General features: G+C 38.6%; 1 protein-coding gene across 3 annotated transcripts in view; it reads left to right on the top strand.

Annotated features, from left to right (window-relative positions):
• Lrrc7 (leucine rich repeat containing 7) overlaps nucleotides 1-14,544 on the top strand; it is a 505,545-nt gene that overhangs the window by 384,632 nt on the left and 106,369 nt on the right. For all 3 annotated transcript variants that reach the window (XM_013514397.1, XM_013514396.1, XM_013514395.1), the window contains exons 12-13: nucleotides 12,379-12,508; nucleotides 13,574-13,689. In XM_013514397.1, the coding sequence (XP_013369851.1) occupies nucleotides 12,379-12,508; nucleotides 13,574-13,689 (246 nt within the window). The remainder of the gene's footprint in view (nucleotides 1-12,378; nucleotides 12,509-13,573; nucleotides 13,690-14,544) is intronic.

Here is a 14,544-nt window from a genome sequence, read left to right as displayed (position 1 = left end):
GATTTTTCTATGGTAGAGTACAGAGAACGTTACTTTCTTTTGGGATACACAAAAATAACTGTTCTCATCAATCTGATGCTTTTAAAAAAAATTCTAAATTGTATTCATAAGCACTCATCCTTCTTCATTGGGTCAATTCTTGTGGGCAACAGAATTCATTTATGTCCACTTAGATGATGATTGGTGTGTTGCAGCTATGTTCACATTTCTTGTATAAACTAATTACCTTAGTTTCTTGACAGTGAAATGAGGAGGTTGGATAACGTAAAAGTAGGCAAAGTTGCTTTTTAGGAGGCAGTGAAACCTTGACTTTGGTCATCCTGAGAATAAGCTTTTGTCGGTGGACTGGTGATTCCCTGCCAGGCCGTTGGTCTCTTAATGAACTCCCAGGTGCAAGCCCGGCTTTTTCTGGAATCTAGTTTTAGTCCATGACTGACACTAGAGACATGCGTGCCCTGAGCTCTGTCACACCTCAGTGTGCGTGCCTGCCTCTGCCCCTCACAGCTGCATCTCCTGCCAGAATTCATTTTAGGAACAGGAAGATGGCAGTGCTAACTCGGTCCCCTTCCCCGCAGCCACACAAGTGTTGCAGCCCCGCTCTGCACACACGTGCCAAACTTGAGTTGATCTCAGTTGTTATTTTACCACCAATATCTACTTACGTCCCTTCAGTCTTCCTGGTAATTGAATTATAAATGTGGAAAAAGACAAACTTACCTGATAGTGACTTGATCTAACCCTTCATACTGTGGTGTTCTAAAGGAAGCAGTGTAGAAACATCAGTCGGCTGTCAGCCGCTTTCAATTACTCAGAGCCAAAGACTTATCCCACAAAAGTGGGGTAAATAACGGAATTAGAGCATCTATGAACACTGAGAAGACTGAATGGTGAGCTTTCATTTTGAAAACAATTCCTCCTTATTAAATTCTCAGATATCACAAAGTTGGAAGAAATATTTTTATGAGATGAAAGAAGCAATATCTACAAGAGCTGGACAGGGCGGGTGCTTCCCTGCAAGCCCAGCAGAACTTCCGTAAGGAGGAAAGGGAGAAGTCAGCGCTTTGCTGGACCGTAATCAGGATCACTCAGTATCATAAAGGAACTGCCCAGAAAGCTGCCGAAGCCTCAGTTCCATAGAGACGAAAGGGTCCACTCAGAGGCAGTGGGTACAGATAGTTCAGGTGTTTCCTGGTACTTCAGCCTGCCAGTTTCAGGGACTGACAAGGGAGCGGAATTTTATTATGAAACATCAGCACAGGTTCCACCCTCTGGTGACAGGGGCAGTAATTACACTGATGGCTCCTTAAGCTCACGCGCTCCTCCTTCCCTGGGCTTTGCTCACACTGGCTGTCCCTCAGCATCTCCAGCAAACCACACCTTGTCTTGCGTCAGAGTTTCCCGCTTCTTGTTACCTCACCCTGAAATATTCTTTCTCGACTTTGTATAAGGCTGACTGTTCCGCATCTTCTAGGTCCATACTCTCAAGCTTCAATGTGCATTTAAATTACCAGGGAATCCTTTTTGAAAGGCAGAGTCTGACCCCGCGGGTCTGAGGCCGTAGGAGTTCCAGACTCGACATTTGTCACAAACATCCAGTGTTTCCAGCACATGGACACCACTTTGGGCAGCAGGGTCCTCGTTCTGGCTTTCAAGATCACTGCTACACTGCAGCTTTGCCTTAGTGCCCCTCCAACAATATGCCCACCTGCAGATTCTTTCTGTCTCTCATCTGTTTTGCTTCCCTTCTGGTACCTTTCATAGTCTATAGTTGCTTATTTTATAGTTCACTGTATTGTTTTATTCTATCTTGTAAATGCAGAGATCACATCTCATTAAGATAGTTTTCCTATCTCAGCTCCAAATTTGTGTAAGGTTTCCAAAAATGATGAATGCCAGCCCCTAGTTTACTTGTGATTTCAATTCCTAGATTGTTTTGAGCTAATCAGAATTCTTTGGTGAGAAGATGAGAATGTCAAACACTAATGATGTTTATAGTGATCTGCCTTCTTATTTAGAACTCTTCTGCTTCTACATTTCACTAAATGCTTCTGTTCGGAATGAAAGCACAAAATAAAAACTGGGGTGATTATGTAAGTGGGTATGAATGTTTGGTTATTCATGTACTCAGTTTTCTTTTCATAAAGATGGATAATTCTCTTAAAAGTATGAAGAAGATTTATCAAAGATTAAATAGGACTACTTAATTCAAAGGTTGGTTATTCATTTAGAAAGATACAGGTTAATAATGATAAAAGTTCATTTTTTGAGAGGCCAGGATCATCTTTTGATTATTGTTTCAGGGACAATGTAAGGGGCATGTCAGAAGAACGGACTAAGAAATAGAATTTTTTTTAAAAGTGCTGATATATCAAAAATAATATGTTATTCCTCTCACTAAATGTTCTTGCTTAGAAAAATATGGTTACTTTGCATTAAAAATGTTGCTTATATTAATGTCATGGGCTTATAAGAACAATTATTAAGTATCTTTTAAACTCCTATTTTAATTCATAATACAGTAGGTACCCACAAATATAACCTATATAAACCAGAGTTCTTGGGGGCCATTAGAGATTTTTAAGAGTATGAATGGGTCTGCAGACTGATAAGATCGAGGATTATTTCTACACATATCAGAGTCTGGAAACTGTCAAATTTAGTTATATTAGTGACTATTGTCTAATTTACATTCTCATTCCAAGGTAGTCATCTACATACAGTGTTTTGAATTACCCAAGGACATTGCTAAAGGTTTCTTGTGTACTTTAAAAATAATTTATGCTTGGGAAAAACAAGCAATAATACAATGATTTTTTTTTTACCCTAGAGTTCAGAATTTCTACATTACAGTTACAATGAAATTTGATTTTGATCCTGTTAACTGACACCCAGATCATATGCAGAAATTGTTTCATTATTGGTCAAATGATCTATAGTTTATTATGAAGCATTCCAACTAAAACTCTGAACACTTAAATCCTAGAAATGTTAAGACCACCTTCCTAGAAATATTAAGACCACCTTCAGTGACCAAGGCTGGTACTCTGCACATGGAATATTTAAACATTTTAGATTTATATTTGGTATTTTGTAGTAGTACAACTATTAAAAACTACTACACGCATTTTTTTTTTTTGGTGTTTTTCACAGTTGAAATAGATTCCATGATCGGTGTGCCAAATGACTTGTAAAATTTTGTTGTTGACCCTTCAAATATGCCTAGAGGTCTCAACAGCAGCAAGAATTGAAATTCAAGTGAAAATAATTAATAAACAATTTTTTTGGACCCACAGTGTTCCCACACCACGTTGGGTGATTTGTAGACAGTATCTTTAATTAAAGGTCCTGTTCACCTATGTGATATGTATTCTCTTCCCATCAGCAGATACAGTCATGAGGCTGCAGGGAGCTACCCTATTTCAACGCCAAGCTGTTAATTCAACCGTATCACATATATCAATATACCTGAGAGCTGAGTCGCACATTTTGTGATTGACTCTGCATACCTGGTAATTTAATGGGCCCCATTGCGCTAGCCAGAAAGGATTTTTCACAAGAGAAACTTCGTGCTGAGCTTGCTCTTTCTTGGCTTTATGGTCTTGGGTAAAAGCAATAAAAACTCAGAATTTTGAAGAGGTGTTTTTAAGTCATTCTTTCGTAAAGTTGGCCAGAGAGGCTGCTGGAGTAGGAATCAGAAAATGGAAGGGCCTGTGCAAAGTAGGGACAGTCCTTCTCCCTGGGCTTCCTCTCTGTGGGGTCTGAGTTGTGACGTGATTTAGATCACAGCCATGACATTAAAACAAGTTTCATAGGCAAAGGAATAGAGTTATTTGGGTGACTCAGTATTCACATTAGAGCAAACAGTGCTAACTTGTTCTTGTTCGATTCTTATAGCTGGTTTTTGTGGTGAACCATCATTTAACTTTGATTATTTTGCCGTGTCTCCCCAGCTAGAATATAAGCTCCTTGGGGGCTAGAATTATGCCATAAACATTTCTCACTTCCTTCATTGTACCAAGGCAGTGTGGTACAGAGCAATGTCCGTAAGTCCAAGGATTTTTCTGTTTTTGTCTTTTGAGACAGGGTCTTGTTATGCAGTCCAGGCTGGCGCTGAACTCACTTTGTACCCTAGGCTGGCCTCAAACTCGCAATGATCCTCCTGCATTAGCCTCCTGAAGCCCAAGGATTTTTTTTTTTTTTTTTTTTTTTTGGTTTTTCTCCGGTACCAGGAACCGAACTCACGACCTTGCGCTTGCCAGGCAGGCGCTTTGCCCTTGAGCTAAATCCCCAGCCCCAAGCCCAAGGATTTGACTTCAGTTTCAATCCTAGATTCTCCACCCAACAACCAAGGCCCTTTACATTTTAAAGCCACATTTTTCTTACCTGCAAAATAGAAATAATAGTGCTCAGAGATTTTTGTGAGACTTAGTGTAAAATAGCTGTCTTAGTTACTCCTCTTTGCCGGGACAAAATACCCAACACTCACAATTTAAGAGAGGAGAGGTTTACTTTTGCTCACAGTTTGTAGAGGTTCAGTCCGTAATAGACTGGCTCCAATGCAGAGAAGCATGGCAGGGTCACGTGGCAGGAGAAATAATAGTCCATGGCAGGGTAGGCAGGAAGCAGAGATGAAGGAAGGAGAGGGATAGACTCTTCCAGCCCACGCCCCAGGGGACATCTCCTCCAACCAGCATCACATTTAGCTGTAAACTCACCAGTGGACTAATTCAGTGATGGGTATCACCCCCCATGATCCAGTCACCTCCCAAAAGCTCCAGCAGTGAACTCATGAAGCTTTAGGGGGACATCTAGAATTAAATCATAACAACAGTCTTTAATAAATCATAATAGTTGTTATCAATAATCAAAAAAGCACACATCATTCCTTGTGGTCATCTATGAAAAGACTGTTGGTATGACATGAATGAACCATCTGGTTCTTAAAAAATGCTCTGTACTTACTTGGAATGTGATCATAATAGTGTCTTATTTCCCAAATCTTCACATATATTCACAGAGCTATTGACAGAAGCCCACCTTGAAGAAATGATCAAATGGAATTTTACTGATGGTTGTAACACATATAAGGTGTCAGTTAAGGTGAAAAACCCATCATGAGATCTATTTAAGAGGCTTTCTCCTCCAGTGACTACAGCCTGCCCCAATATTTTGGAATTGTGGCTATTTATGGGTGGGGACTAAACTATAGTGGCTGTGGGAGAGCATAGTATCCAATTGTAACTGCACAGCATACAAGAAATGTTTCTATATTTTTGGTTGGTGAAGGAAATTTTTAGCATCCTAACTTGGAACATATAGAATTTTTTAAAATGATCTGCCAATGGATGAAGCTGTTGTCTACTCATCAGTTGTAGATTTTTCTATTAACAAGTACTCATAACACTTTTCTGCATTTGTTTACTTTGCTCCTATAATCTCAAATAATGTTCTCAAAATTTTTATTTCACTTGATCTAGCTAACTTCCTAAAGAAAGCAAAGAAAAACAAAAGCTTCTAGTTGCTTTTCCTAAATGGATGGGACAATGGGATTAAATGAAAAAAGTATTCTCTATGATGATGGTGACTGCTCAAGATAGTCAACATTTCAGAAGCAAAATCTCCGAATGATTTCATTTCTAATAGATGCTCTTCTATCAGAGTTTTACTGCATTCAGCTTAGATTGGAATTAGCACTGTAACTCAGGAGGTCTGCTTAGTATATTAAAAAAAAATAGTCTGAGTAAAGTTTGTTAATTTTTACCCATTAGCTCAAGCAATTTAGCTACTGTCAATGATAAATTAAGGATGGAATCTCAAATTTGATTCCTAGGCTACATTAAATGAAATCGATTTATAACATCTGAAAATAATAGCAAGTTACATAACATTCCCTTTGTGTCCATCCTCAGTGTTTTAGACGTATAGTGTGTGTTTATGTATGTTTAGGCTTCATCACACATGGTTAGGTACTGCTACCAATCACCCCTTGGCCAATGAGAAACAGAGTAACAAAGTAGCTTAACTAGAATATTCCCACTCGTGATTCTTAAGGGTCTAGCCTCAAACACCAACAGCCTGGCTGCAGTTCAATCTCTACCTTGGGCTATCCCAGCATTTTTGTACTGGCGATATTAAGGTATTTTTTTACTACCAATAGCTACATAAGCAGCTCATCTTTGCCAAAAGGGAATTCATTCATTCATTCTCTCTCTTTCTCTATTATTATTATATCTATTAAATCTCTTCTAATATAGTAAAATTTTTCATTCATCTGAAGTTTGCCCACCTCCCACATATTACTAATCACCTGCTGGTAATTTTACATTTTGTTGACTAAAAGATAGCTTTATTTCATGCAACAGCCTACTTTAAAAGAAAATATCACAGGATAACTTGTACATGTTTTAAAAGCAGATTGTTCAAGATATGATTTTTTCAGTGTATGCTCTACTGCTCGAGAGGTCATGGTAATGGAGTGCTATTTAGCGTCCAGGGGTTTAGCATGCATTAGTTCTCATTAGAATTGTGTGTAATAGATTCTGTCAAGCAATTTTATAGTTGAGAACACAGACCTTAATAAAGGGAACAGGTCACTCAGCTGTTAAGGGCCACCCTAGAATTGGAGCCCAAGGTTTCTTAACATTTTCTACTGAACTGCATCCCTTCTACTAAGAATTAAAAGTGAATCAAGAAGCTCAAACCCAAAGCCATTTACTTTCATACTCATTTGCCTCTAGATTAATAGTAGATGTAATGATAGCTAGTAGTCATGAATAATGGTAAAGTGAAATTATACATTATCTATGTAATATACTCATAATGCCTCTCCCCTGTTAGCTAGGTAATTGAGGGTGATGATACAGTAATAGTTTTCTAACCAAGAGTTTCATAAAATCCAGCCTAAAGTGGAGAAAAGTATAGGGAATATTTTTTTAGAACATGAGGTCAGTACTATTGCTTGATTTCAAACACTATTACTCCCAGTATGTCACCGATACTGATAGTGTGTGACATCCTCACAAGTCATCTAACATTTGCGAGTACTGTAACTGTTACTGACATGCTTGTGTGATTAAATGTTACTCTTGCAATGTTTGCAAGGGGTCTATTAAAGCCTCGTGACCCATCACTGGACAGACAGAACCTACACCACCCAGGATGTGGTGACACAGTTGGCACAATTATCGCATACGGACCCTGCCCCACACCCCAGAACCGGGATCTGAGTTTTAACAAGTTCGCCTGGTGATTGTATGCACCCTGAAATTTGGGGAGCACTACTTTAAAGTACTTTACAGTTTCTTTGCAGCTTAGTTTTACTTTCAAAGTGTACAATAATACAGATAAAGCTCTAAAACAGAAGAATAAGCTTTGGTCTATTTTTTCACCTCATTATAAATTCCAGTGATAACTGGATTATGCATAGCTGTTTTTATACAGGAACTTATACTAATACACCTTTTGGGATTTCTAACAAGATAGCCGTCAATACAGTCAGTTGATATGGTAGGTTTTGAGTTTAAATCTTTGGAATTTCAGAAATCTTTGAGAAATGGGTATTTTGTACTTTCTAACTCTTTGTAACCCAAAGATGTGAAATAGTTGCAGACTCTATATCATTAATTCAGTATAGCCCACTGTGTAGCAGTAATGTCTTTCAGATGCAGGAAGAAATCCTTGGTTTGCAGAGTAGTGTGGGATTGTATAGGAAAAAAGAGACACAGTTTTCCCACTATACTCTCAGCACACAGCACTTCCGGTCCTGCAATATGTAGGGTTTTCCCACACCAAACAATTCCCCGGTTTTAGCCTGGATGTTAACTGAGTGTCCTACAACTTAACTCAATTCTGACACATCTATCTGGTGCTGCAGTCAGGACCCACAAGTGTAAGTCATAGTCCGGTAAGACTGCCCTCCACTTAGAGGCAAATCACAAGTCCAGATCTCAGGAGTTTTTGAATGACCAACTATGTATAAACTGGGGGTTCCTATGACTCCTTCCTCAGGTCAAGACTTTGGATGGAATGGCTCACAGAAATTAGGGAAACAAGTTACCAGCTGCTGTAAAGGGTGTTTCAAAGTGTACGGAGGAGCAAGCACAGGAAAGGTCCATAGGGAAAAGATTTGGGGAAGGGATACAGAGTTTCCACGCCCTGTGCTCCTCCACACCTGCTTCCCATGGGCTTCGAGAGCCTTTCTTATGTAAGCTCCATGGATCACATCATTGGCCTTTGGAGATCAACTCAACCTTCAGCTGCTCTTCTCTCCCTATGGTCAAGGGTGGCGCTGAAATCCAACTGTCTGAGCCCATGTTGGTTTTCCTGGCAAGCAGCTCCCACTCAAGCTATGCAGGACCCCAGCCGTGAATCTTCTCACCAATATACAGAAAGACATTTATTTGCAGATTCCAAGGCTTTTCAGAGATTTGTACTAGCAACTGGTTAAATTCAAATATATATTTCTTATTGAAAAACACAACACCATAGTGACCATAAAAATGACCATGCATCTGGGCATAGTGGTATGTGCTTATAATCCCAGGTAATCAGGAGGCTGAGGCAGTAGCATCACTAGTTTAAGGCCAGCCTGGGCAATTTAGTGAGACCCTATCTCAAACTAAATACCCTAGGTTCAGTTCCCAGTATGGGAAAAAGAAAGGTCATGCAAGGGTAAAACATTCTTAACTGGGGCCAGGGGGTGGGGGGAATTATGATTGTCCTACAAAAGGTCTTTAAAGCTTTTTATTGTACCATTGAACATTCGTGCTATAGGCTATAAATATATGGGGAAATGCACAGGAATGAAACTAATACTTATCTAGTGCACTGTAATTTTATGTTTTTAATAAATGAAGCCTATTTTATTACTTCAAGTGTCAACGATTTAAAAATTTCAGCACAGCTGCTCCAGTTTTAAAAAGTGAAAATATATACTACATCTCTAGCTCAGTAGACAGATGAACCTGATGTCTCTGAATGGCACAACCGTTGAGCAGTGGACAGTACGTCTGGGATATTGTGCATTAGTTTGTCTTGCTTTGTAAAAATTTATCGGGATTAGCGTGACTGGTCTTGCTGTGTTTGCATGCTGTGTTACAGTTCAGAGTGAATATCTTTCCTGTGCCTCCCTGAATTGCCCTCCTCTTTTTAAATTTCAATCACCTTCCAAACTTTTATCCTTCGTGGGGGATTCATTGCTGGTGTCACTTCCTGTGGGACGTCTTCACCCTCTGTCACAACCACTTTGCTCAGTTTGTGCCTAAGTTTGCTCTCACCATGTCCCTCTGGCAGCTTACCTGCGCTTCTGTACGAGCGACAGTGTCAACACTCCCACAACCAGTGGTCTCACCCACTGCATCCTGTTCAAATCCCGCAGTCATTTGCACAGTACACTAAGAGTTTCTGCTGGGCTGCATGCATATGACTTGCTGTTGCTTCCTGCCATGAGGTTCAGATATGTTCATTTTTATGTTTCGTATTAGATTTCATCCAGAACTCAGCCCATGAAACCGCATGATCACCAATTGCGCTTGAGTACTCTCTTCAGAAGTCTGTGTACCATAAAATGTTTTAAATGTTGAAATAACTCTGTGGCCCGTTGGCTGGAATAATGAAGTTGTGCTTGGTAACAAAGAGGAAGTTATCATATTTTCATTTAAATCCCCCAAGAGAATCAGGGTGACCAAGAGCATTATCCAGTAGTAGTAGTTAAATCTGAACAGTTAAATTTTGGTACCTACAGTCCATCCACTGCTGGGGACAAGGAGGCAGCACAGCTCCATGATTTGATGTCTGGGTGGGGCCCTCATGACAGATGTGTGTGGCTGATCACAGACAGATCACTGTTCCCCTGTCACTGGTCATGAAGTACATCCACTATTCACGTCCTGGTCTCTGGGCAGAGGAAACGATCATGCTTGATGCAATTCCTCCCTGTTAAAATATTGAATAATGGGAATTTTGAACCTTGTGGTTGGGGGACTAATGTGACTTAGTGAAACAACACAACTGATATTTTTACATAGAGGAACTGCACAAAGTGACTGCTTTGCTGTGATCCAAGACCAACTTCAAACGAAGGAAAATAAATGACAAAATGATTTTTTAACCATTTAAATATCTTCTTTAACTTCCACTTCTCAATATACACCTGAATCTTTTTATTAAATATCCCTCGTAATTCTACGACCACATGCTGAGCTTGTAACCCCAAGCTATTGGTAGAAACCTCCTTTGTGCAATTCTACAAAATTTATCAGGTATAAGTGCTAGGCTCTTTTTTAAGGACACAGTGACACTATATTAGTGAGTCTACCACATATGTTGCTTTCTGTCCCCACAAAAACCCAAGCAGTCAAACAGCTGTGATCACCTACCATCCTATGAACATGACCACTCCTGCATGTGATCCATGTAATGGGATGAGTTCTTGTTTTCTTTTAATTTTAAAAAATTTATTAGAATAAGAGACATAGTGTCATCAATCCCCCTCAAAATACTTTCACTTTGAACATACTTTGATGAGTTCTTAAGTGTAGCATGAAATTATCACATCCTCATTACAAATCTACAGAAACTGAGGCTTGAAGAGAAGTTCAATGATTTGTCTATGTAAAAGGAAAAAGTGTTTCTTAAGCAGTGTTTGCGTCAGTGCTATTAGTCAAAGTTGAATGCTGTGTTCACCACAACTAGTTCAAACCCCCTGAACCGGTGTAGGATCAAGAACCTGGAGGGGTACAGTCAGATCAAACTGGACTAAATGCACAAATACTTCTCTGACAATGGACACTGGGACTTGATTTGCCTAACTACACAGTCTTGTCAACTCATGCCACCCTTTCCATTATGCAAATTCTGGATCTTTCCTAAGCAAAATCATCATGACCCACAATCCCATCCTGTTGTCACCCCCTTCCCCTCAGAGCGCTACTTGGGGAATTGTTTCCCGCATGTGTTCCTTTGCCTGGCAGGTAAATAAAAGGAGCTTTATCCTTTGAGCTAGCTGTGGCGATCCTTGGTTTCCTTGTTGATACTCAGGATCATGCACCTAGTAAGTGACAGAGCTGGGAGACAAATCCATTTTTCCAGCTGCAACTCTTACGTTTGATTTCCGTGTTAATTTGTTAATTAAATAATGGGAGCAAATTCCATCCACACTAACTAGTTCCAAAATACAAAAAAAGAGGGAGCTCTTACTACAATCGTTCTCCGGGGAACTTTAAATCATTTTTCTCTTTACAATGGCAGGATCTTCACTCTTGGGAATTCCTTCCTATTGTAATAATAAATATAATACTAATGACAGTAACAGTATAATAATATTAACAACAACACCAATAGCAATTTAATTACAGCCAGTGTCCACCGTGTGCCGGGATCTGTTTGTTCTCCAGCTATCTCAAGCCACTAATGGAGGTGTACCATTTCCTTGTGAAAACTTCAGTCCACTGCAGTTCCATTCTGTAAATCTGGTGTAAAGCAGCGAAGTATGGAGCGGGCAGGCTGACAAACTAGAGACAAACAAAGGCACTGTGTCCGTGGGAAGGCAGCTGTCAGTCTCCATTTGCATGACTTGTCGTGAGAGACTACAGGCCTGGTGTTGTCAGATTTGAAAAGGGCACCAAGAATCTAGGTCGTTAGGTAAAATGTACTACTTTTTATGAGACATTGTACCCCAAACAAAACACATCCCCAAGCTGAAGTGTGCCACGTCCCAAGCTTCCCCTGCAGACCTGCGGGCTGAGAGCAGAGCAGATCACAGAGCCCTGGCCTCTGCATTTCAGCCCCAGCTTTGCTACTTTGTGTGGCTTTGGGCAGGTTACTTAGCCTCTGTAGACCTCAGTTTTCTTATCTGCAAAATGGACATTTAAATAGTAGATATTTTATAGAGTTGTTAATAGGAAGAGATTAGTATTTTCTGTTTTGAATCTCTAAAGTGCTTAGTAAGAAAATTAGCATTTCATCAGTATTTTGGATTTGTTTTTTCCTCTTCATCTTCCTTGAGCCAGCCCTTCTAACGCCCCAGTGCCCATTTCAGGGGCTCAGTCCCGGGTTGTATGTTCAAATCTGACTACAAATGACTCCTGACTTATGAACACAAACAAAAAACCCTTCTGTCATTTTCAATGGTTCATTATTGATGGTTGAATTAAGACAGGTAAAGAATTAAACATACTTATTTTACTACGTTAAAGCATTTTTATGACGATATGGAACCACTCGGCTGAACTGATAAAAAGAAGTAATTTGTATGATATTATGCAGGTCCAAATGAGTAACTTTTATTTGGTGAGATTGAATATGGGCATTTTTCAAAACTTTTTTTTGTTTTGCCATCTAATCTTTCAAAATATCTAACTGGTGTGTTTAATTTTTCAGTTTATCTTTATTAGAAGAATTTGACTGTAGCTGTAATGAGCTGGAGTCTCTGCCTTCTACTATTGGCTATCTTCATAGTCTTCGAACATTAGCAGTTGATGAGAATTTCCTTCCAGAATTGCCCAGAGAAGTGAGGAATAAACTTGTCTTCTATCGATTACCTTTCAAGGAAACTGTTTTGAAATGAAATCTTAACAGATGTGGTAGCAGTAGAGATCATGAGCTGAGCTGTTGTCTCTCTGTCTATATGTACATGTGTGGAGGGGTGTTGTCAGGGGATTGCTGCACGTGTGTGGGTTAATTATTCTATTTTAAAAGACAAGTGACAAATTCTAATATTTAACCCAAAAAAGTGCATGCAAAGAATAGCAATAAGTTAATCAATACTGAGACATAAAATTTTATATCATTTAATTTCCATGTTTTGCTTTAAAAACAATTATAAATAACATTTTAAGATGGTTACATTTCCATTTCTGAAGTAAAAAGGGGTTTTGGTGTAAATATGTTTACAAGATTTTTATGTTGCATTATACTAGTACTGTTTTAACTCCTAGATCCACCTAAAGATTCTGTTAATTTTTATCTCTAAATTGGATTTCACTTACTAATGTTAAGAATAAAAACCATGAAATAGATCTTCAATTTAATATTTTCTACTAACCACTTCCATCATGATGGAACAATAATCAATCTATCATTATTTTGGAGCCAAAAGTTATGAATAAAAATGACAAAAACCATTGCAACAAGAAGAAAAATGAGCTTTGCCAAGGAACTGTCAATATTTGATTTTGTGAACATGTATATTCATCTATTGTAAACCAATAGATTAGTACTCACTTAGGTAGAAAAACTGTGATTTATGAAAACAATTGTGTCAGCAAGTATTTTAAAAATGAAATTGGTAATAAAATTCTTCCTTCTTAACATGTAAAAGAAAATGAGGTATCCTTTGCCTATTTAAAAGTATACACAAATTTTTAAAAGCAAGATTATAGAAATAAGACAATACATATTTTACACTTGATTTTAGCCAAAAGGCCAAGAAATGATAAGACAATACACATTTAAAAGAAAGTTGAAAGTAATAACAAAGTCTGAGTTACTTAAAATGGCTTATAAATTTTAAAATTATTTAAAATGGCATACTACTGTGATTCCTGACTTATTTTGTCCTTTCGGCCACCCATAGATTGGAAGCTGCAAGAATGTAACAGTGATGTCCCTCCGCTCCAACAAGCTGGAATTCCTTCCTGAAGAAATTGGACAGATGCAGAAGCTGAGAGTTTTAAATCTGAGTGATAACAGGTATTCTTGCAACATTCCATAATTGTATATTGGTCATCTGCTGTCATCAAGTTGTTGCTGTTGCCTACCATTTTGGAAACATATTCTGTATCATATGCTTTCCATAGGCAATGCAGAAGATAAATTATTTTTAAAGTAAATCTAATTTTTCCTATTTGATTATATGAAAATCATACTAAATTATACACTAAATTTGTATAAAATCTCTATGCATAAACTTAGTTACCAAAGCCCTTCTCATATGTGGGAAGCATAGTTCTGGGAAAATATGGGAAAACAGTTGTAGTAAAAAACTGTGAAAACTATTTTCTGATCAGTAAAGTATACTGATAAGTACAAATAGATTCACAAATACATATATATACATGTGTGTGTGTTCACATATATATTTATTTATGTCTCCCACAAATCTACTGGATGATACATGTACTTCACCCCATCATAGTGCTGGTAAGAGTAGCGCTAGTCAGGTATTATTCAAAGGTCATAAAGGTTGAGTATTATAGCAAGTACAACCAAATAGCTGCTTAGTCATGTGCAAAATATGGTGAATAAAAACAGAATAGGTCTTCCACTTGTGACAAAACTGTCACATCGGTAGATAGGTAAGAAGAAAAAGGGAAAATCTGTAATTCTTTGTTTCTACCTTCTCTATAAATGACAAATGTCGTCAAGTAGAAAAAGAAAAAGTAGACCTTGACTAGAAATAACTAAGTGGACAGTGTGACTGCAGAGCAGAGCTCGTGAGCTCAGTCTTTCCAGTAAGCTCTCGTCGGACAAATGCTGTGTGAGGGAGTGACAGCCCAGGCAACTGTCAAAGATGAGCTTTGATGAAGGCGAGGAGAATACCCAGGG

Source organism: Chinchilla lanigera, unplaced genomic scaffold, assembly GCF_000276665.1.
Source record: "Chinchilla lanigera isolate Chin_1 unplaced genomic scaffold, ChiLan1.0 scaffold00022, whole genome shotgun sequence".
NCBI classification, from domain to species: domain Eukaryota; kingdom Metazoa; phylum Chordata; class Mammalia; order Rodentia; family Chinchillidae; genus Chinchilla; species Chinchilla lanigera.
This window is presented reverse-complemented; position numbering and strand designations above follow the sequence as displayed.